The sequence below is a fragment of the Phasianus colchicus genome, chromosome 16 (assembly GCF_987193195.1).
Source record: "Phasianus colchicus chromosome 16, bPhaCol1.hap1.1, whole genome shotgun sequence".
In the NCBI taxonomy this organism is placed as follows: Eukaryota; Metazoa; Chordata; class Aves; order Galliformes; family Phasianidae; genus Phasianus; species Phasianus colchicus.
In genome coordinates, this window is record NC_143451.1 from 9,127,872 (window position 1) to 9,153,137 (window position 25,266).

At 37.2% G+C, this 25,266-nt stretch overlaps 1 protein-coding gene across 7 annotated transcripts in view; it reads right to left on the minus strand.

The window, feature by feature from the left end:
* Positions 1-15: 15 nt before the first annotated feature.
* PDPK1 (3-phosphoinositide dependent protein kinase 1) overlaps positions 16-25,266 on the minus strand; it is a 31,045-nt gene continuing 5,794 nt past the window's right edge. For 3 of the 7 annotated variants that reach the window (XM_031606654.2, XM_031606661.2, XM_031606655.2), the window contains exons 2-14: positions 16,566-16,835; positions 13,887-13,929; positions 13,549-13,686; positions 12,921-13,065; positions 11,678-11,775; positions 10,910-10,985; positions 9,477-9,545; positions 8,877-8,973; positions 7,514-7,687; positions 6,944-7,161; positions 6,312-6,369; positions 5,321-5,473; positions 16-4,746 (exon numbers count right to left, since the gene is read on the minus strand). In XM_031606654.2, the coding sequence (XP_031462514.2) occupies positions 4,639-4,746; positions 5,321-5,473; positions 6,312-6,369; positions 6,944-7,161; positions 7,514-7,687; positions 8,877-8,973; positions 9,477-9,545; positions 10,910-10,985; positions 11,678-11,775; positions 12,921-13,065; positions 13,549-13,686; positions 13,887-13,929; positions 16,566-16,835 (1,647 nt within the window). In that variant the 3' untranslated portion in view covers positions 16-4,638. Of the gene's footprint in view, positions 4,747-5,320; positions 5,474-6,311; positions 6,370-6,430; positions 6,570-6,943; positions 7,162-7,513; positions 7,688-8,876; positions 8,974-9,476; positions 9,546-10,909; positions 10,986-11,677; positions 11,776-12,920; positions 13,066-13,548; positions 13,687-13,886; positions 13,930-16,565; positions 16,836-18,365; positions 19,070-22,133; positions 22,280-22,374; positions 22,440-25,266 lie in introns of those variants that run through there. The other 4 variants (XM_031606659.2, XM_031606656.2, XM_031606657.2 and 1 more) reach the window with 4 other exon arrangements.

The window sequence follows — 25,266 nt, forward strand, 5'->3', positions numbered from 1 at the left end:
CAGGCGGAGGCCGGGCCAGGACCCTACATGCCTTTATTACAGACTACCGAGCATAAGTGAAATCCATCATCCGGTCACTAGCTACACATCTACAGCACAGAGATCTGTCGAAAGGAGGATAAGCGGTTATTAAATTATGAGATATGATTAAATCATTGACCAATAGAAAATTTATATAATAAAGCCAGAAAAAAAGGTGTAAAATATAGTTTACAATAATTATTCACATTCCAGGCTGTACATCAATACATACAACACCATGGCCCCGAACATGAATTCAATCCAAATAATTCATATATTAGAATTTAAATAACACAGACTGAACTAGAGGCCAACAAAAGCCAGCAAATAACCTTAGAAGAATAAAAATACAAAAGTGTGTATCATATCATTGCATTATTTGCTTCTGTTCTCGTAAGTTCTTGGGGGAGGGGGGATTGTTTTGTGCGAGTTCTTGGTTTTTTTTTCCTTTATCTGTACATCACAGTTACAGCTACAAACCAGGTAGAGAATATTACACACAACTGACCGTCAACGACCTGAAGAACAGCTTAGTGTACAACTATCCAGAGAGATTATGGTTCCTGGTTCCTATTCTTTTGTCAGATACAGTAATAACAAGTTCTGCCACAATTTAGAACAACTGCCACATCCAGAGTTAGTACATGGTTTTTGGGAGCTTTGTCAAATCACAGCTGCCTGCATTCCCTGCCATGCCAACAGGCAGACCAAATCTTTGGGTGCTTATCACTTCTCCAATTATTTGCTGTCTAAAAGTAATTTAAAGAGGAAACAAATTTCTGAATTTATCCATCTTAAATTGAAAACACACCAATCTGGAACGGAGAACTATTAGTTTGTAAACTCATCAACTCACAGACAATTTGCGTCACGAAGCTTTGCAGGAGCACTTCCTTCCACTTCATTAATAAAATGTTTGCATAAAGCATTACAGGCATTCAGCAAAACTTCAGATATAAATATCACACCTATTCATGTAATTCCATATAGCAGAAAGGATCATCAGAACCCACACACCATATCTTTAGGCAAGCACCACCACACAAGCCATCTTCTCAATAGAGTGCTGAGAACAATTTTTTTTTTTTTTGGCCAAAGTGATATCAAGCATATTAAAGTAAGCACCTTGTCCTATGGAAGTGGACTAGAATTATCACATCTTTGATTCAATCCACAGAGCTTCTCCTCCCCCCCCCAGGATTAACTATAGCAGATACTCCACAAATAAATCAGGCTAGAAAAATAAGCAGACCACAGTCCTATCGGATACTGATGTGTTCAGCATTAGCACTTGCGAATGAGATATTAATAACTGACATCAGCCTGGTCACAACGCCTCAACATCACACGTGAAGCACGTCTTTCATAATACAAATCCTTTTCAAAACCAGCCATGAAGGCAATGGGAACAAAGCCATCTCTTAGTTTATCACAGCAATGTTGAACTTTCTGTGACTGGGCTGGGAGCTGGAAAGAGTTATGGAACTCAAGAATCCTTCCCAGAAGTAGTACTTCAGCTTTAAGCTCCACCCAACAGAAAAGAGGCTATGAACATATCCCTGAAGTTCAAATCCCAAGCAAAACAAATTAAAACATTATTAACCAGTAGCTTCATAAATGATCGGTCATTATTCAAAATGCAAAAGGCAGAAATGAGTTGTCTGTATGTTTGTAATAAGGATTCTGAAGCCTTCAAGTGTTCAGCAACCCACCTCTGTACACTGAAAGACCTTGGATAAAGAGCAGAGAAATCACCCAGCTTATCTGCAGCTCTGACCAATCTCCTTTCACTCCGTAAACTCCCATGAAACACAGGAGTCATCCTTGAGACAAGATTTGAAACTGCCCTGCTTCAGTATACATATCTAAAACAGGAACTGGCCCTTGATTGTATGCAGCATATTCCGGTACATACATAAGTGAACAAACTGGTAAAGCATACTTCAATCCCCATGGTTGCTTTTATCTTTCAAAACCATAGGTTTCACTTAACAGCAGCGGCTGAGAAATACTTGATTTGGAACACTGAAGTTCTAAGGGTAGGGACAGACGCCTTTAAGAGAGGCTCACAGTTTCCTGATGACAATGCTGTCCATCAGGAACACAAGAATGCAGACAGCCTTCTTACAGACTAATTTTGCAGCTCAGATCACTAATAACAGTGTTTCTTTGGCTGAAAGGTTTTGGTAGGCAGGAATGAAGGATATTGATAGAGGATATTCAAGCTATGAAAAAGATAGCTTTTTAAACAGCGAAATGACTGCATGCCTGATTAGTACAGAAAACTTGAAGCATTCCCAGATTTCCAGCTAGTCAGCTGAAGTGAAAAGGCCAAGGGCAATCCCAATCTAGCTCTTACTGGAGCTATGGATTTTACTTAATCAGCAGAATAACTTTGCCAGACTTTTGTATGAGCTTCATTGACAAAGAACAGAAGTGACACAATGAAGCTCCATCACTGCCAGACTCACTTGTTTGAAGTCTACACCTGTACACTTAAATCCAAAGCTGTAGGGCTGTCTCGAGTGGACCCAGGGCATAGCTGGAATTTGACAGCTGCAGAATGGCTGCACACGACTGTAAATTCACAACAGCATCTTGCTTAAGATAGCTAATACAGGATTAACTACTGGCACAGATAGAAGGTATACTATGCTATTCAAATTTCAGCAGCAAGGAGTGTGCTTTATGAGGCAAGATTCCTCACGATGCAAATGGAACAGTTCTATTTTTCTCATCACAGCCATTTTTGCAGGACACCTTTGCTTCCTCGCTGCCATGCACTGTAAGCTACTGATTTATTTCTGTCACACACACATATACAGTTGGCTAACAGAAGACAAGGATATATCTCCTCTAAAAGAAAAAGCCACTGCACTCTCTCCTTGGAAAGGCTGAAGGATGCTGGAAGAACTGAATTGTCACCAAATTCAACCACGTAACATCATTTTTTGGTTGGTTTTTTTTCTTTCCTCAAAAAAGATGAATAATCTCTCTTAACAAAAAACCTCTCAATTAAATATTTTCTGAAAGTCTGATAAGCCGCTGCTTTTAAAATATTGCTTTTGGAACAGTGTAGCACATTTGTCTTTTTAACATTGCAGTGGAATATTTATTTGATAGAAGGAAAAGCGCATCATGGAGACCTCAATATGCACAAAGATGGGATGTGGAGATGTTGAATAAATAGGTGTGATGTTTATACCACTTTCAAAACAAGGAAGGAATGCCTTTGTTCAGACCTATCAACCCTCTGCAAGGTTCAGAAACGCAGACATTGGAAATACCATTAGGGAAATTGTTTTTAGCATATTAAGTCTTTGTAACATTACAGGAAATGTTTGACCACAAAAAAGCCTTTTACTGAAAAGGATAAGAGGAGATTGATATAAAAAACTGATTTTATAGATATGCCTCAAGTACCATATGTTTTTTCCCCATTGTATCAGAATTTTGTTATTTTTAAACCAGATTATGGTATGAATCTAATTTTTGAAAAACAATTGAGCAAAATAAAAGTTTTTAAAAGGTCTTAAGTATTTGGCCAAAGAATGAAAATAGGACTGTTTGTACACCTCATTATGCAATGAAACAAACAAAAATCAAATTGTACAAAGCTTTCACACTTTCTTCTCTATCCAGGTAAATAGGTTGGCCCCACTAAAATGCACAAAACATGCACACCCTGTAAAGAAAGCTTCTAGCCCTCATCTCCCGGAAAGGAGAAAAACTACTTACTACTTCAATAGTAATGTTGTTTTTTTCCCTCCATACTAACTAATTAATTTTTTAGTTAGTATTAGTTAAAAGCATGCTGCTAAGTTTGTCTCTTGATTAAACACACGATTCATATTAAAATTTAAACTGAACGTTTAAAACTTTATACGCTTCAGAAGCCAACATTTCAATTTTAGAAAAAATTTCAGTGCCATGTTCAGCATTTTATTCTCACAACCTCTATCATTGGAGCCCATCTGCCAGATACATACATCTGATTCATTCACATAATTATTTAAGTACCACGTAAATCCTGCAACCAGAACTATATTAGGAATTACACAAGGGTGCAACTGACCTGGCTACAAAATGTCATACACCAATAAGCTCAGGGACTGTGAGGAAAGGAAAAGGGGGAAAAAAAAAAAAAAAGAAGTGGTGCTTAGGAGAGGCATATAAAAGCTCCCTGATGAAATACAGATCAATGATAATGTGAAAGTCACAGAAAACTCCAGCCCCATAAAACGCAAGGCTGGTACATGATTCAGGGTGTGTGCGTGTGGATTGGTTTTAACTCATCTTAAGTGTAGCTGGTAATGCAATGTCTATCCACTAGTTTGCTGCAGAAATTGAGTTGAAGTGCACAAAAGCAAGATCTTCACTGCAATGATACGCATGTGGAAGCCTCAACAGAAGCACAAAGAGCGAGCAAAGCGACCCTGAATTCCATTCGGTTTTTGCCTTTTTTTTTTTTCCTTTTTTCTTTTTTAAAAACAGAACATTTCAGACATATGCTTCCCCTTGAGATGGTAATAGATGGGTTGGAAAGATTCCTCTGATCAGCTGCACATCAAGTTCTAGCAGCAAGAAGAGAAACTGGGAGATTTTGGATGAGCTTTACTATTTAGCAGCATTCTGGTGGTATCTGTGCCGCCACACTTCTTGTATCTTTTTGCACCATTTATGAGCGTTCCCACTCGGGTCCATCAGGTAGTACGTCCTGTTTGGCTATAAATGAACAACATTTTAGTGAGCATTCCAAGCACAGTTAAACCAAAAAGCAGCAATTATTCCACACCTACCAATGAAATCATTATTCAGAATCACTCTGCAACCTTTTCAAAAACGTAAATTCAAGTACAATTATACTATATAGTGCTGAATAATTGTACACCTGTCATCTCAGAATTAAGCAAGTAGTCATATCAACTGTCAATATATTGTTGGCATACTCCTTCCAAACCACTCTAAACAAGCAGTGCTGGTCTTCAAAAGTCCTTAAGAACCTCCTTCAAATACAGAAAATCACTTAAATTTTACCTAATCTGGAATTAAACAAACTTACAATTTTTGTGGGAAGACGCTTGTCAGGTTCCTTTGTGTGTGTGGGTGTAGGGGGGGAGGGTTGTTTTATTTTTTAAACTATGGCTAGTAATTTATGTTAACAAGTAATCTCTGCCAGTCAACAACTGTGTTTAAGAATTACTCATGTATCTCCTCCACAAAATATTTAATCATTAACAAACTGCACTAAGGTTACTGGACATTTATTGTAACTTAGAAAGAAATTAAAGCAACTTACTGTGTGAACAAAAAATGTCTTAAAATTCTTGGCTTCCGGTCGCAACTCCAAAGACCATGGGATTTCTCCTTTTAGAACTTTGTTGACAGGATCCACATAATACAAGTGGGGCCCTTCTGTGAGGAGCAATTGGCGTCGACGTGCAAACAATCCCTAACAGGAAAAGCAGCAATACAAAAAAGCATTAATAGAAAAAGTAAATTTGTAGATCTCTGAATCAGAACAGGTAACATTAAAACAGGTCCACGAGGAGATGTTTGAATTTGGGAGAGTTTTTATTTATTTTATTTGTGCTTTACCTAGTTGACTTCATTCCTTTTCATGGAGGCTACAGTGCATTAATACTACAAGGCAAAACAAGTGCTATTTTAAGAAAGCACCTTCAAGTTCTGTTGGAACTCCATAAATCTAGCTGTGCAGAGTGAAGCAGAGTATCTTTATCAAAGATCCTGGCACACAAATCCAGCAGGGATTTTCCTGACAAAATCAGAAACAGGGAAGAACTTACCTGAAAGACAACCTACATTGCTGGAAAGCTGACACAGGCTATCCACATTCCTTTTGTACCATGTTTAAGTTAACACTTACAGTAGTTCTAATGCCACCTTTATCTCTCTCAGGATATAGAAACCAGTCAGGTCCAGGAAATAACACAGCCAAGAATAGTGAGCTTGTATTTTATCTTCTGCATTCACATGCAGATGTGCATCAAGACAATTTTTTAATGGACTGTATTTGACTGGTAGGAGGGGGCAGAACAGAAGTTTTCTACAGTCTCAATATGAAAGTATCGACAGCACATTTACTTCTAGCATTTCGCAAAAAACTGAAAGAACACCACAAAAAGAGAATATTGCATCTTAAAAAATAAACAATAATTTGACAAGGTTAGACAAGTAAGTTTGAAAACAGGTTCCTCATCTTTGTCGTGATGAATGTGCAAGAATGTGACAACTGATTTCTGTTACAGGGGATTAAGAAAAGCTCTTACCTTTCTTTTGTCCACGGGGCCCATTTTTAGGATTAAGTTATTTTCTACAAATTGATGCCTTAAAAAGAAAAAAAAACACTTGCTCCAGAAGTAGTTTTTCCAGAGAAACAGCTTTAATTATCGTTGCTACTATTATTACTAAGCAATTTTCCATTTCCCTCTCACAAGTGCTTTCCCTCCAAAGAGTCCCGAACAATTTCACTAGATGAACGTTGGCCTCTTCCTCATTTCACACCAAAAAGCTTTTTTTCCTAAAATCTGGCATGAAGAAAGCCACAAATGAGAAAATCTTATCAAGAGAGAAGAGAAATGCTAATAAGTACATGGTCTAGACACATTTTGGTTAGGGTAGTATCATTACAAAATCTTATGCAAGTGGTAAGAAAGTAGAAATTTCTTCTAGCTGTAGGACTCTGTAGAGGAAGGACTTCTTTGTATTGGCATAGTGTTACTTCTATCTATCCTAAACTCACAACTTGAGAAACTAAGCTATTACTTTAAAAGTAGAAAATAAGAAAGAAAACTAGTGACTAATATTTTGCTTAAGGATGATGAACACTGATTTCTATTTTGATAATTTTTCTTGATTGCTCACTGCAGTGCAACGAATGAGCTACATTCACACATCTTACCAAGGATTTCCACCAGCTTGTTTTGCCAGAAGTAATCTCTTCTCATCTTCAGAAAACTGTAAGTCCAACTCAAAGGAATTGTTGTCAAGATCATGAATATACTGTTCAATATTGCCTCCTGATGTCTGTGGGGTACTCGTCTCTGGGACAGACAGTGAATGTGAAGAAGCAGAACCAGAAACTTGCATACAACCAAACTGACTGAGGAGATTGTCATACTAAAGAAAGAAAAAAGAAAAAAGTGGAAAAAAATTAAGAGTTGTGTACTGAATTATTAGAGCTGCTTTTAAATTGAGCACACTTTGCCTTTTGGGAAAAAAGGCAGCCTACTCTCTACTAACAGGCACATCATCTCCTCCCCCCCAAAGAAACTCCAAAAAATCCACAACATCTCAACACCAGAAGAGTATACTTGGAAGCAAAGACTTTTACCCCCCCTCCAAACACTCACGTCATCAGAAAAAAATGAAAAATGTTGACTATTTCAAATTCTGGTCAGCAACTGTTTGCTTTAATGAAAGCTGAGATAGCATCAGATTTGAATATATAGATAGATATAGATGAACATACATTTCCATAACAGTCTTCATCATCCTCTGACATGGCAGGTAAGTATGCTGTAAGTTTCGGGGGTGTTTGAAGATGTAAGTTCTCCCACACAATGGATTCAAAGAAAGGGTGAGCCTTCAGAGGTCCATATCCTCCCATTTCTTCACAGCCTAATCTTTTGGTAGCATCTAGAACCTGAATAAATTACAGTGAAGTTAGCAGGCATAAAATAATGACAAGAAAGAGGCAAACATCATTCACATTTGCATAGCAACATACGAAAACTTAAAATTAGTTGATCTTACTGCCCTAGGCATACATACATATAGAATATAAAGAGACTGCTTATAGCAAGATCTTTTGTCAGTACATCTTGTTAGTACAATTTTGCATTAGATCAGCTCACATAGCTAGCTAAATGAGCACATATTTGGGCCCACAGAACATTGGGTTTTTTTTTTTTAGCTCTGTTTCTTCATAGAGATGGAAGAAAACCAAGCAAACACACTGAGGATGTCTGACAGAGCATGGTTCATTTAAGTATAGGACATCACATTCTAATATATAGCACATCTAAATATATATCATCATATTCCGGTGACGCAGAATAGCTCGAAAAGCTGTAGCTGGTGCCAAACACTAACCTCTCAAGCATCCAAAACCAGTTCTTAGGATGTTGATGCATCCTGGAACTTACCAGTGAGGCACTGGCTTGCTCAAAAAAACTAGCTTGGACACAGGAACACACAGTAGTTGCCCTCACCATCAGTTACGAACAACATAGTATTTTCTCCCTAATACTCTACCCAATCTAATTTCAGGAAGCTTCCATCACACAAAATGGTCTCTGCATATTCAATGTAGTGTCAGTGCAGTATCTCACCGATGAGACAATCATTTTTTCTTCCTCTGTCAGATATTCATGTGCAGAGTAAATCTTTGGTTGATTTTAATACAAGACATTCATTAGCTGCTCTAAAATGCAGGGTAAATTGATGCATATTTTTAGAAATATATATTTCTACCATGTATAGAATGCTGTTTCAATTAAATGATACATTATGCAACTCACCAATTAACTTGGGTACTGTACAAACAAGTGTTTGAATCTGAAGTTGTGTTATGCATAGTTTTTAGAACCATTTGTTTCCACTTGATGGAGACACATTCCCTTGCCCATGCTTTGTAATTCAGACAAAAATATAAGCGCTGCTTCGTAATGGATGTTGATTTTCAAAACATTCTCACACACAACTAATAATGCTCAGTTGTTCTTACTGGATAGCTTGCAACAGAGTACATAGAACCATCAGGAAAACAAAACTACATATTAAACTGAATGATTCTAACGTAATCAAATCATTTATCAGCAAAAAATATTTACCAATAGCTTTTCTACAAGGTCCTTTGCCTTGGGAAAAAATTTTTCTGGAAAGTCATATTCCAATTTTATTATCTTCTGGAATATCAGATACTCATTTCTGCAAAAGAGGAAAATATTTAGCTCGTTATTGGTTGTCCATGATTATTTTACCTTAACAGTGCATGATCTGGACAAATACTAAACGTGAGGGAAGTGTTAGAAGTTCCTATAAATCCCTCTCCTTAAGTACCTTAGAATCAGTACTACAAGTATCTATGCTTCTGTAAGCATGAGATACTTGAAAAACAACAGAGAAATGTCTTATGGCTCAATATGGGGGGGTGCAGGATAGCCTCCTCATGGAGGCATAGTTAACTTACAGTATAAACTATATTTGAAATCCTAGGATAAATTAAAGAATCCCTAAGGAACTAATTAATTTATCATTTTCATGATCTCAAAAAGGAAATAATCTACATTACACCAGTTAAAGCAGACATGATATCAACACCAGAAGTGCACCATGGAAAGTGGCACTTCAGAATTAGTGATAAAGTTAATGCCAACATCAAGTCAGTACATTTATGATTTACATATAAGGAAGTAGTTTAGGTCTCTTACCCAGCTCTGAATGGAGGCAATCCAGCTACAAGCTGATATATTATACAACCCAGAGCCCAGAGGTCAGAGCTTCAAAAGAAAGGAAAAAACAAACATACAGCATGTTTTTCTGCAAGTCTGTAAACCATGATTAAAAATCCTTAAGCTACTGCTACTTAAAAATATAGTATGAACATGTCAGACAAGCCCGTTTAGCACAACTTCCACATTACTTTCACTTAATTTGACAGGAGTAACCATCTCACAACTGACTACAAGCACAGGCACAAGACAGATGCATCCTCAGGTGACATAATTAACAGGTACATAAAACAAGAAGGACGACTTAACCTCTACTGCAATTTCAAGACACATCCAACTTAATGTAATACATGCTCCTCCAGATTAGAAATTCTTTCCTCTAAGTTTTTCATGGGAAGAAAAAAAAAACACCACCAAAATACATATTTTTAACCAGAAGCTTTCTTTCAGACAAACAAAATGCAGACAACATGGGAGAAGAAAAGTCTTAAGTTTCAGGGTGGTGTCCTGAAAACATATTCTGAAACTTATTTTACCTCAACGTAAACTATATAGAGAATTGGTAAGACTTAGAAATCCTCATGAAAGACTAGAAGAATACTAACAAAGGCTCAGAACTACTCAAATTAGGAGCTTCCTGTCATGCTGAACTATTAAGGAACTTCTCAAAGGAGCTGGTAGTGTGATAAAGTCTTTCTACTGTCCAAACCAGTCAAAACTTTAAAGTTTTCTTCTACTAAACAGCAGAAAAGTTAACAGTATTCGTATAATTTCAAGAAATACCAGCAGAAATTGCTATAGTTTTTCCCATAAGAAATATGTTTTCTCTGTTTTATCAGTAATTACTCTGAGCAATCATTCTTCCATCACTGTAATAAAAGTGTATCTATATACATCAACTGGTAGTTTACTATCAGGAGCAAACTATAAAAGTTTAATGAGAGTCCAGGCACAGAGAATAGATTTAAACCACTGAAAACCTCAAATACAGCTTCACAAAATACTGGAGGTTAACCCAAATACATGTCCAAGACACCTATATAGCCTTTCCCTCAGCTGACATAATGTGACATTCTGTATCTTTTACAGGAATCACCATGCTAGAGCCATCTTATGAGAAAAGAATTAAAAGAATGACTTTGTGTAATAAAGATATTGATGAAAAGAAATTCAACTTCTCATTTCTCACTCCCTTCTCCTGACAACACCAAAGCCTGTAGGACCCAGAGATAAGATAAAAATGAAGAAGTCAGCACTCAGATGAGAAGTAATACTTGCTAAAAAAAAATATTTCAAACTCTTATTCAACTATCTTCCTTCTTTGAAACACTAAGCTACACTTCCCATCCATCTCCCACTGGATGGCATACTGACAGAGTAAGCAAAGTTCTAAAATACAGTACAGTCCTCACCTTTTACAAGCAGATTTTTCTGTCAGCAGTTCTGGAGAAACATACTGTGCTGTCCCTACAAATGAATTTGCTCGTGCTATGAAGAAAATTGAAAGAGTTAAGCAGAAGCATACTTGTGGAAAAACCAAATCCCTCCCACTCCATCCATAAAAAAAAAAAAAGGTAAACTAGTGAAAATTATGCAATGCTTCAAGAAAAAAAAAATACACAGAAGTTTCCTCTCTCTACCCAAGCACAAAACCTGGATGAAGGAGACAATTCACTTTATCTTAGTGATATCTTCTTGGTTCAAGAAGCTTGACATTTATAGTACAAATTTTGCCAACACAAGCTTACTAAATCTGAATACAAAATCGCATTTATCCAATTTGGTGAATGAGAAACAGTTCTGCCTAAGGCTTTTTATTATGTATAGTTTACAGTATCATTGATTCATAGCTTAATATTAGCAACCAGTGACACAGGAATTCCACAATCAAGTTTGAGTAACTTTGATGGCCACCAGGGCTTCAGTACAAACAGAGAAAGTAATTGCTTACTGTTTCAGCTGAGTCAAATTATTTGTTTCAATATATTTCAGTGATTTGTTTCCTAGGTAAGGAGTTAAGGACATTCAAAAGTTACACTTTGATAAATACAATAAACCTACATTTACAAAGGAACGCTTGCTACATTTATGTAGGTAGAAGCTGGACTTGATTTTTGCAGATCTCTTCCAACAGAACTGCTCTATATTTTGTGACACGTGACAAAGTAAATATAACATACCTTGTCTGCTATCTGCAGATAATACTTTTGCTGTTCCAAAGTCTGTTATTTGAATGTGCATATCTTCATTTAGTAAGATGTTCTCTGGCTTTAGGTCCCTGGAAAACACAAATTTTCATACTTAAACAGCACAGAAATTAACATTGCAAGATGGTCTGGAGGTTTGCATGCATGTCACCACAAATGATGCAGACATTCTGTAAACACTGTTGACTATTCTTTGACTTGCAGCTGACAACACACAGAGTACTGCTAACAGATTTTGCAAAGACCATTTGTTACCATTTTTCCTACAATATTTGGCAATGAATAGTTGAGCACAAAACTAAGCTACTGTGTACATACTTCAACAAAATGAATTCCCCAGCCATAAGTTAGGTGATATCTGACAGATTGATATGGCAGTGAGATCAATTAGGCCTGCTTACTCACAGATAAGCAAAAAGTGCAAAACTTCATTTAGCCAAACAACAGCACATCCAGCCCCTACAGATTCTATTCCCAACTTTTTAAGTGAAAAGCTTTAGGAAAGTGCTTTTTAAATAAAAATAAGAAAAGTACTAATGCTATTAGAATTATGATCAGCCAGCTTTTTGCCAACCACCATCTACTGTTCTACAAACAACTGCATGGGTACTTACAGACACTAAAGCTCTGTTTTCCAAAATAAATTCTGGTGACTCAAATTCTCACACTTGCTTGAATATTGTACCAAACAGCTCTAATTTGCTTAATAAATTCACAGCAAAACATGCTTATTCAGACAATATAATTACATCAGAACTGCAAACACTCTATTAAACACTTCCCTAAGTTTCACTGTTTATCTACCTCTTGATAAACTTTGTGGAAATTGTTCACTCAATGAAAGCAGACATACTAATATTTACTTTTCTTGCAGATGTGTTACCCATAATTTACACACAGCAGAATTCTAATTGGTTTTGGTACACAGAGCTACAGGAAAAAAACTGAATTAACCAAAAAAAGTAGACTGTTTCTAGAGTTCAAGGCACGCAAGCTTTTGGGAACATTAGTTCTAGACCATAAAGTTCTCTCTTTCCAATTAGAAAAGTTGATGTAATAACAGATTTACTCTCCTGCTACCATTTGCTTTGTTTAACTCTATCCATTATATTAACAACAGCACTAAGATTAGCAAAATGCTATTATATTCTTACTAGCTTTCTACAAAATCTCCATTATCATGAATGTTTCTCATGCATTAATCTTTATGTATTACCTGTGAATAATTCCTTTCCCATGCAAATACTCCAGGGCTGACACAATTTCAGCAGTATAAAACCTGGTACAGGTCTCATCAAATGAGCCAATTTTGCGTATATATTTTAGTAGCTCGCCGTTTTTAGCATAGCTAAGCCCAAAATCTGAATGTTAAGAAGTTAAGGTCTAGCATTAAAACATGGTAAAACAAACCCCCTACACTCTTTATTCAAAATAAAATATTGAAAATATATAACAGGAAAGTGAAAGTGGTTATTTGAAGCTTTATATAGTAGCAACCCAAAACAATCTATGACTGTACATATTAAAACTCTAGGATAAAGGTTCCAGTTTCTTAACATAGCAAAGACCACAGAGGAGGTTAACTCAGTAATTTTTCCAGATAGTCACCTGAATAATTAATTTCATTCCTATATAGAATTGCCTACAGACAGAAGCCCCACTTACCATTCTACTTGCTTAATTTATATCAAAAGCATGACTGAAACAAATTGTATTGCAACCATCTAAGGTATTTTAAATACCTCAAGTTTATCTCATAATTCCTGTTGAACAATGTTTCAAAGAAAACAAAACTAAGGATTTTCATAACAAATCGTGTAAAAGCTTTAGAATCCAAAGGATACACAGCTTTTCATCATCCTGAAAGGTGAAGTAGAGTTTCACAAAAAAAGGATGATCCAGACGGGACATCACATCTCTCTCTCGTGTCACGTATGGCACCTTGTTTTCTTTTATGATATGACGCTTTTCTAGAATTTTAACTTAATGAAAAAACAGAGTGAAAACACAGGACATACAACCCAATTAAGTTCATTAACTAATTTGTGGTGTGGTTGGGGGGGTTTATTGATAGTTAGATTTATCGTTAAAAAACTAATTATGTTTTTTGAATTGATACCTTGTAATCAGACAGCATTCATACAGTATTCTAAAAGGTTACCATTAAAGAATTGATACTTACTGGCATATTCTCTAGAACTTGCCAATTCTCGAGCCAACACAACCTGTTGCCATAGGAGACATAATGTATAATGAATATAATGTAACCATTCACTGAAGGCATACAGTAAACATTGCTTTTTATCTGCCAGTCTGTATTTAGACTACTGCCAGTCCAAAATAAACTGTCATAAACACCATCAGCAAAAGATGTAAGCATGTGCTCATGTCATGATAGCTGCTTAACTCAAGAAATCAGTTATTACAGAGTACTCAAAAATATGGCAACATACACCTATAATCAAATTTTATGCACCTACCAAAAATGCCTTTTAAATAGGGCCCTTCTTTAGGTCAATTATTCCAAAGCGAAAGGAGAGAGCAATGTTGAGAGAGACCGCATTGCTCACTATCTCCTTTCCTGCAGACTACACAGACCTAACTCCCTCAGCTGTTCCTCACAAGTGTTAGTCTCTAGCCCCTTCACCAGCTTTGTTGCTCTCCTCTGCACACGTTAAGACCATATTCTTCTTGTAGTGAGGGGCCAATAACTGAACACAATATTTGGGGTGTGGGCCCACCAATGGTGTGTACAAGGGGACCATCACATTCACAGTCCTGCAGGCTGCACTATTTCTGGTGCAGGCCAGGATGCTACTTGGCCTTCTTGATGACCTATGCACTGTTGGCTGATGCTCAACCAGCTTTCCATCAGTACTGCCATGTCCTTTTCTGTTGGACAACTTTCCATCTACTCTTTCCCAGCCCTACATTACTGCATGGGATGCAGAACCCAGCACCTACAACCACTGGATGTCATGTGACTGGACTTGGTTCACCAACATAAACCATCTTGATTCCTCTGCAGAGCCTTCCCATCCTGATGATATTGAATGGTCCTGTCAAACTTGGTGCTGTCTGCAAACTTATTCACACAGTTGAAGATATATCTTGGCTAAGAATTCTCAAATCTGAAGTTATATAGACTCTGAAGACTAATTTCTCTTCTAGCCCTATACTGTATCTTTTTTTTTTTTAAACCATAACATCTCAGATGTATTGCCCACAAAAACACCCCCATATCAAGCAGCTGTGTACAATGGATTTAGTAATTTCCTCCTAGCATAAATTCATAGATATCATTAGGTCCCTCCCTCACTGAACACATCTGAGCAAACATCATATCCTCACTTTCTCCGAACTAATTTTCCATAAAAACAGAATAACAAGGAAGAAATCCCACAGTGATGCATATTAGAGTCATGTTTGCATTATCGGGGCCTCATCCACTCTGTAAGTACTAATATTAACAGGTGAGTATAAATTCTATGAAGCAGAATTAGACCAGATAGCTAAAGTAAACAAAAACACTTTCAGCAACTATTCAAAAAATTCACAGATCATAAAATTGTGTAAGTGGAAAACTCAGACAACAGCAAGGGAAGAAAAAGATACAGTTAAACCTTCCAAACTGGAGGAAAGTAAGATGAAAAAAAAACCCCAGAGGTTACAAAGAAGCAGCTACTGCCAACATAATTGTCAGACTTAATGACCATGCCCAACTTTAAGCTTGACAAATGCTTGAGACAAATGCCAGAAATCAAGTCTGCATTTAACAACTGGTTTCAGCTGCACACTTTCACCAGCCCTACCTAAGGCCCCAATGTTTACGGTAAGCAAAATTCTGCTTGTAAAATTAAAACCAATAACACTACGTACAGATTCAGAGTCTGGACTAGGCCATGGACGTTTCTCTATTCTACTGGGAATATGGTGCTAAGATGCAGAGAACAAAAGCACAAATAAAAATGTCTCACTAAAGCAGATTGAACAAGCATGTTCCAGCATGTCCAAGAGGGAACAACTCTGATATATTCTTTAGGGAAACCTGTGAATTCCAAACTATGCAGTAAAGTGCAAATTACCCTTGATGACTACCAGAGGCCTTCTTCCTAAATACCAGTACACTGTATAAGGAAAAAAACCAAACACACCCTCATGCAACCCCCTCCACCCCCAAAAAGACCCCAAACAAAAGATATATACAAATGGCTGATATGAAAAAGATAAAGAAATATTACTCACTGGCTTTAAATGGGGCAACTACAAAAGCATCAAATGAAGTATTAATTGCTTTATGAGTTCTTTAAGACAATTACTTAAGCAATTCATTCTTGTGCAATGCCACAGATGCCAAAAGTAGGTTAAAGTCAATCTATTTAAGCCTGCTGAATACAAGGATAATAACTATGACTCTTGAAGTCCTTGAGGGCCATGACACTAAAGGCTGAGTAAAAATACCAAAGAAATATTGCTCTTACATTCTTTCCTAAGCATCTGACCTTGGCTCTCGTCACAAACAGGATATTGGGTAGAAGTTCTCCCCACAATAGGCTCCTAGCCCAATTTCAAATTCTTGATGTCAAAACTTTAACATAACACAATAAGCTGTCAAAAAACTTACATTAGAAAGCAATGCCTCCCAAAAATCAAAGCATCAAGTCATCAGAATATAAGACAACTTTTGATCAATTTAAAAAAAAGGACTTGGAAAAAAAATCAGTGCTCCTATATCATGCTCATTTACTCTTCAAGTTATCTCTAACTTACATCTTAGTAATCACCTGAGCACGGAATATTGAAGTTTATCTAAGATATCTGGCAGACTAACATGAAACACCTTTTATAAAAGTAAAGTTACCGTTGAAAAAGATCCTTCACCCAGAATTTTCCCAAATTTAAAGTCATCAGGTCGTTTCTTTCGAGGCTGTGGAGGCTGCTGTCCTGTATGTTGTGGCAAGGAGTTTGAACTAGATCTTGATTCAGCTGCGGTGCTCTCCATGTTAGATCCCTGTCTGCTGCCACAGGTGGAAATGACAGATGGAGTGCTGGAATCTGCTTGGTTCCTCACCATTGATGGGGATGGACAGGAACATAACACCACACTAGACTGGATAGGAACAGCATCATACTGAAAAGAGAAATGAAACTATTAATCCATACCTTCAAATAATTATCTCACACCTCTGCACGCTGTTTGCATTCCTTTCTGTTTGAAAGGACTATCGTGAACATGAATGTAAGTATTTATACATTTAACAAAATGAAAGCTGCCATCTCCAAAATAGACACTGTTTAGGTCACACGACAAACATACACTTAGCCATAAGTCTCAAAGTTTTAATTCAAGAAGGCAGATATTTGAGATTCAAAAAAAAAAAAAAAACCTCCACAAGAGCAAAGTGTCAAATTTTCAGGTACATTTCCCTAAGAATAACATAACTTTTAAAGTTTATTTCATGGTTAAGGTGACAGAGCCACCAGTTCATCTTAAGTGATAGTTCCCCTGAAACTTATAAAAGAAGTTAAGGGTTAATTAACACTTATATTCACCAGTAACAATAATTTAGAGATAAACGCTACAATGAATCATAAATGAAAAAGTGAAAAAGTAAACCACAGAAACTTTAACTGGCAAAGGATGCATTTTACATGTATCACAGAGGTTTTTAATTGGAATCTCACTTCTTCTACAAGTATTATCTTTCATTAAGCAAGGTGAGGGTCAGGAAGTAGAGGGAAAACACTAATAAGATGCATGCAAAAGGCAGATCAGATGGAGGATTCTAATAATCAGAAATACTTTTTTGTTAAAAAAACAACCACCTCTGTTCTGACCCTTTAAAACAAAGGAGATTACAATATTTAATCTCATACAGACTCCCCAATTCTAAGACATACAAACAGACGCAGCCCAGAAAACAGCAAATATGAAAACAGACACATTTCAAATACCAATCCTTGTAACATACAAAGGAAATCATTATTTGGTACACTTTCATCAGCTTTTCGCAGTAAGACCAAGCAAACTAGTCAAGCTGGTTTCCCTTCCCATTGCTAATACACCTCCATTTGTCTGTCAAACATCTGCTTCAATTGTTTTATATGAAATTGGCCAGAAACACAGATAATGAGAGTTCTGCTCAAGCTCCTCTGGCAAAAAAAATACTGAAATACAATGCAGAGAGAACACTTAAGAATATTAACACGGCTCAACATGCATTCTCACTCAGAGCATTCAAACATACCACCAGCAGAACGAAACAATGCCTTGATGAAGATCTCCTAACCTCGGAATAGGTGTGTTACACAAATCTGACCTAATCTGTGACCTTTCTCATCTTGCCAAAACAAGAACAATGTCTCACGAATTTCTATTTGAGTCAGTTCTACCAGAACCCACTTGAGAAGGGAACCAATCACTGCTTTAGGCTTAACGCACCTGCTCCAAAATTAACTATTATTTACTGCTCTATGCAGAAATACATCTAATTTATTCATTCAGTGGCATTCCATACATACATCAACATATCAGGCATCCAAATTCAGACTAAGGTAACAAAGTCAAACAGAGAACTACAATTCTGTTTTGCTCATGCTCAATAACTTATCTAAATATAAACTACAGTCATTTGAAAGGTAACTATTATTGAACAACTACCATTGAACAACTATCTTCCAAGAAGCATTTTCTTTCCAAATTGCACACAACCTACTTGAACCATAGCCTCTACTCCTTCTTTGGGATACTGCTAAGGACTGTAACTAAAATGAAAGGGCAGATCAGAATCAGGCAGCAGCTTCTTAGAACTTGTTTGAGCTTTATGACATAACAGTCTGGTAAGAAGTCTGCTGCTAATGACAGCTGCTTGGTACATTCCATAAAGCTTTTGTGAGGACACAAGGATGTTAAATTTGCATGAAGACTTGGAGACTGATGGGAGAAATTTTATCTTTGTGAAAAGTTCACTAACTCTATCAGAGAACAATGTATGACCTTCCCCTTCCTCAGAATTAGTTACACAGCATTCTCATATTTGAAGAAAAGGAAATATATTGATGTTTTATTATGAAAACAACGCAAACACATTAAAGTACAGGTGCCGTAGTACACTATTTCTTTTATGCCTTCTATATTGATATTTTAGCTGCACTTTCCCCATATTATCCAAGAATTGATGGTGACAAGTTACTCTCTCTAACTTTCTTACAGCCCAATTGAATCACATTTCCTTCTACTCTAAGGACACCCTGCATAAAGATTCACAGCAGCTGGAATTAAAACTAGATTGCACTCTTCTCTATAACAACTGCAGTGACTGCTGAGCACAAACACGACTGCTCAACAACTGACACCATGCAGGTACAATAAATGGTTCTTTAATTGAAATACAGTAAAAAACCACATGTATATAACAGATTCTAACATTAGGATTTAAATGAACTGACTTCGGTCAGTTCAGGCTATCCTAAAGCAACAAACTAACAGTACAGAGGTAAGCAAGCAGCACTGGGAGATCTGAGTACTCTACAGCTTCCAACATCATCTGAAGGAGGAAGAAAAACCCACAAACAACAAAAAGCACCAAAAAACATGGAGAAAACTGAGAGGAAAAAGTAGGTATTGGATACAGTTTATTTACTTACAAGATATCTGAAAACAAGTTACAATTAATGTCATGTACAGAAAAGTCCTGAGTGAAGAAGAGAGACAGGAATAATGGATGCTTTAGGAATAGAAGGTTATTTCCAGCCAGAGCATAGCATCAGTTAGCCATCTGACTTTCTCAAAGGAAAGTCAAGATTAATCTTGGAGTTTCAGATTGTGAAATCTTTACTAACTGACTAGTAACACAGTTCATTTTATTCATTTGAAACTAGTGCATTTACTGTTCTTTTCCACTCCAGCCATACACAGTAGAACTATGAGAGAAGAAAACTTGAATCAAAGTGATAGCTGACGGGCTTCCTGCTATGTTTTCACTTTTGTACTTTCGCTCCTCCCCCATTCTCCTCCCCATGAAAACCCAGTCACACACAAAGCTCCCAGCCAACTAAAAAGACTTCAACATTTTGGAATTCCTTTTGCAACTCAGCATTTTGACAACAGCATTCGCACTGCAACTTATAATACATCTACGTACAAAGTAAGCATCAAATAGCCTGCTGCTCTAAAGCAGGTACAACCATGACAACAATCTCTTCTAGCTTTTTCCCACTGCAAATTCTGCAGCACCACTCTGCTGATACAGTTGCATCAACACTAACAGCAGTAAAAAATACTCACACAGACTGGGCCTTCTGGAGCTACCAATACTTGACACTGCTGTCCTAAGTGACATGATGCCAAATACCAAAGACAGGCAATATCTTTGCAATCATTGAAACTCCACTCATAAAAGTAAATAATTCTTGCTCCTCTTACAGAGAAAGAGCATGAATAAGATCTTAACCTGTAACTTTTCTGATAAATAAAACTGCTGACTGTTCTCTATCTGTAGCTGCACTAATTCGCATGGCAGCAGTAATCACAGAACAGCTTGGGTTGAAAGGGACTTCAAAGATTCAGCTTCCCCTACCATAAGTAAGGTTGGCACACACTAGGATAAGGCTGCCTGAAGTCCCATCCAACCTGGTCCCAAACATCTTCAGGGATCACAAAAGCTTTTTCATCTACTTACCTATAAGGTCAATTTTTTATTTATTTATTTTTTTTTAACAGATCTTGCTACTGGAGATATTACACAATAAAATAAGCTCATCACCTCAAGTGGTACATTTGTTTTGATTACAAACAACACTGATGAGACTAAGATTCGTAGGCACAACCTTCTTATGAATGTTTATCATAAATCATATCAAAGGTCTACTGAATGCAGACACTTAAAAGATACTTGACATGTGAAATACAAAATATTGTTCAGGAGAACAACTACAGGATATATCCTAAGCAGAAGCTAGTTAAATCCCTTAATAATTTACAATAGTCATCCTGAAACAAGGATCTATTCCAGTTCACACATGCATTGATTCTCAAAGCCCAGAATTTTACAGAGAAAGAACAGCCGTATAAAAGTAAAGACTGGGGCAGGGAGAGGAGCTGGGGGGGGGACAAACAACACATTCAGCAAAAAGGTACATCACTTAAAGCAACCCACAGCTTTTGGTAAATCAGAAAACAGTTAAGATATTGCTTTTGTCTCCACTAAAACATCACTACAAGTCAAAACACAATACAAGAACTAATAAATAATGAGGAGAGACAGACAAAAAAGTCTAATATCTGAATATAAAGAACTAGGAAACCAACTAAGAGCACAGTCTTGTTGCCACTAGTATTACATAAAGGAACAAACCAAAATCAACCACTTTCAGGAGAAAAAAAATAATCAAGAGACTGAATACCTGGAGCAATACCTAATTACCTTACTAGACTGAGCTTCTTTAATTTTTGTTTAATAAAGAGACCAACTGCCTTAGCCTTGTGGCTTCAGAGAGCACAGGACTACAAAAATTAGGATCACCTGCAATTCAACAGAAGTCATACTGCATGTAATTACTGAGTAGCTTATGTCACGAGTATTAGGTTAAACCACGCTAAGTCCAGAGACTATTAGACAGAGAAGCTGATACAAACACATATGCTCTACATCAGGAAAGCCTGCTTCATAAATTACCTGATTCAGAAAGCAACACAGCAGCAATCTAGGATGGCTACTGAATTATATTTTTTCACTTGCAAATGGAGCCCGAGAGGCTTTTAAAACCTAAACTATATGATGTAGTGTAAGATTCCTCCACAAGTGTCATGGTACCTCTTAGATTCACAGCGCTTACATCTCTACCAAACATAGCTCCTTAATACAGAAAGATCTGTGAATCCAAGATTCAAAGTCCAAATTAAAACATTCATCTTCAAATAAAAACAAGGAGCCCATCTATTTATCCCTTCTTAATTGCACAGATGAAGTTTTTATTTCACATTGAGAGAAAGTGATCGCTTTCACCAGACAGCTGGTTTGGAGTTTCATAGATAAGATCACTTATTTATCAGTACTGTGATTCTGCTAAAGACAGAGTATGTCACACAGATTTGGCTCGAAATGTCTATACATTATTTTGATATTGTCATACAAAAATATAATTCTTAAATTGAAGCTTATTTCATATCGCTTAGAAATTAACCATTAAAAATCTAGATTATTCTAAGGGTTTATTTGTAAAATACAAAGTGAAAAAACATGAACAGCTAGGCAGTTATATTTCTTTTCATGGCACATTGGTATTTCAAAGGGTTGACAAGATGTAGCAACTGAATGCAACACAGATCTTGTATCTGAAAAACAGAGGAAGAAAGGGCAATTAACAGGCATTATACACTACTTTCCCACTGGCATTCTCCCCCTCATCCCAAAATGAAAATATTTACCTTCTCCAGGTTTTCCAATACCTATTTGTGACAGCCTCCGCTTCAAAGGCCAGTGTGCAACACACCCTGGAGGGTCCAGCATATTCCATCAGGTCAGATACTGAGGTGGCTCTGAAGGTATATCCTCAAATCGTTCCTCAGAATATCTAAAATGAGAATTCAGGCAAAAACATGGTAGCTCAGCAACAAGAAACATGACTTAAGATACAAAAAAACACTGAATCAGAGTAACAAGTCTTACCTTTTAGCGCAGAGAACACAGAACAGGTAGCACTTTTCATTTACTCCAATTCCTTCCAGGAACAGCTTGCTGAGGACATAATGATTATCACGTGGTCCATATCAATAAGTTAAATCTTCAACATCAGCGTTCCTTTTGTATCCTCTCTATGCTGCTACACCAGAATGACTGCCAGGAACGAAGGCAACCCAGAACAATAACAGACTGTGTGCTCTCAAACTACAGTGAACATCAATTGTTCTATCAAAACACTGTATCACAGAATCATAGAATGCTTTGGGTTGGAAGGGATTTTTAAGATCATTTAGTTCCAAGCCCCCTGCTCCAGGCAGGGACACCTCCCTCTACACCAGGTTGCTCACAGCCCCACCCAGCCCAGCCCTGAACACTTCCATGGAGGGGGCACCCACAACCTTGCTGGGCAACTTGATCCAGTGTCTCACCACTCTCACAGTAAACAATTTCTTCCTGATATCTAGTCTAAATCTACCCTCTTCCAGTTTAAAACCATTCCTCCTTCTTCTGTTGCTACATGCCCTTATAAAAGTTCCTCATCTTTCTTGGAGGCTGCTAAAAGATCCTCCTGGAGCCTTCTTTTCTCCAGGCTGAAGAACCCCAGTGCTCTCAGCATCTCCTCATAGGGAAGGTGGCTCCAGCCCACTGATTATATTCATGGCCCTCCAACAGCTCAACCACCTTCTTGTGCTGGGGGCTCCAGAACTGGATGCTATTCCTGGTGGGGTCTCACAGGAGCGGATTAGAGGGGCAGAATCACCCCACTTTGACCTGCTGGTCACACTTCTCGTGATGCAACTCAGGATATGGTTGGCCTTCTGGGCTGTAAGCATGCATGTCTGGCTCATATCCTTCTCCTCAGGGCTGCTTTCATTTTCATTTTTTCATTTTCTGCTCAACCTGTATCTGTGCTTGGAATTGCTCTTGGCCTTGTTGAACTTCATAAGGTTGGCATGGGCTCATCTCTCAAGCCTGTCCAGGCTGCTCTGAATAGCATCCCTTCCCTCCAGCATGTCAACTGCACCACTCAGCTCAATACCATCTGCAAACTTGCTGAGGATGCACTCAATTTCACTGTTCACATCGCCTACAAAGACATTAAATAACACCAGTTCCAGCACCCATCTTTGAGGAATGCCACTCCATCATCAGTCCCACTGAGCCATTGACTGCAACTTTGTCATCCAGCCAATTCCTTATCCAGCAAGCAGCCTGTCCAACAAGTCCATTTTTCTCCCATATAGTGACCAGGTTGTCACACAGGACAGTGTCAAACGCTTCTCACAAACAAGTCCAGGTGCTCTTCCTTTATCTAGTGACGCTGTAACTCCATCATTAAGGGCCTCAGAGTTTCTCAAGTATGAGTTGCCATTGGTGAAGCCATGTTGATATCCTAACATCTATTTAGTCTCCAAACTTCTGTCAAGAAATGAACTATCAGACTTTCTGACAAGTGACCAACAGGATACTGTTCCATTAAAAAAATGTGTGTAGATAGGAGAAACAATGCACCGAACAATTTATGAAACTGTATTACAATAGCTTTGACTTACACATGCTTAGATGTTTGCCAATCAATTTAAATAATTTTAAAACAGATGTATTTGTCAACACTTATTTCCTTCAAGGAATTAAAATATTTGCCTGAAGAAAAGCAGAACATCTATTCATATGCCTTAAAAAATAACTAGATACTGTCAGATTAAATCTCATGAACGTAATACAAGAATCAAACACAAAATGGATCTCGGAGAACTCAGATTAAGCTAAGATACAGCAATAGTTCTGAATATACTACACAACCAGTAATTTGCTCATCCACAGAAATACAGCACTCATGACCGTTATTATAAAAGTAAAACACCATAGAAATTTGGGGACATATGAAAACATGCAAGCTGAACACTCAGCTTGATAAAAGTTTACTTATTTCCACAATCAGGAAGGAATACCACTGGGGGGGGAGCAGTTTGGAAAACAAACCTAGAAGCATGCTTCCACGTTCTGAAATCTAGGGAAAAACGTCAAAGGCTTTGAAGAACCACACTCAACATTTATTCACTGAAAAAAAGTGGAATACGTTAGAGAAAACCAGCCATGGATTGGTATACCTGGTTGGCAAATACTCTGTCTTCTTCAATGACTTTAATAACTTATTAAATAGAAAAGAGCTCAAAATGTGAAGTAAAACACTTCATCAAAAAATCTGATAAGGAAGGGATACCAAACTTTTACTTTGAAACACAAAAACGGTATCATCTGCTTTTAGGTACCACACAAATCCATTTTTTAAAAAAGCCTAACAAATCTGGCACTTACAAGAAACTGTGCTAAGTTACAAAGATACCAAAGATACTTTGCCTGGACAACAGGATTTTTTTCCTACAGAAAAGCACTTTGACAAACACTGTAAGACAATCGTTTCAAAATGCAGTAAACAAACCCAACGCCAAGTATTAATTACTTGTAGTAATAAAAAAAGCATTAAACACACCACTGTTATGGAAGATTAGTGTTTGGTGTTATGCTGTACAGAGCTGCATCAGCAATTGTTCAAACAGCACGTAAATGTTAACAGAAAATTAAATATCCAGCTTATAACCCCAAGAATTGTCCATCAGTCCCATCTGCCTTGAAGAAACAGACTAGCAGTCAACAGAATTGTCTAAAGCCAGCCAATCTGTCAAAACCCATACATATTGATCAAGATTGTTCTGAATGCTCATAAATGGCTACTGATAAATACATTTAAAGGAACAGTCTGAAAGTTTCCATTCCAATTACAGCAGGACTCTTACTACTGCTTAGTTTTGGAACAGGATCTGAAGACAAGTAATCCTATCTGAAGTGAAATTTTTTGATCTCAGAAGTTTTGAG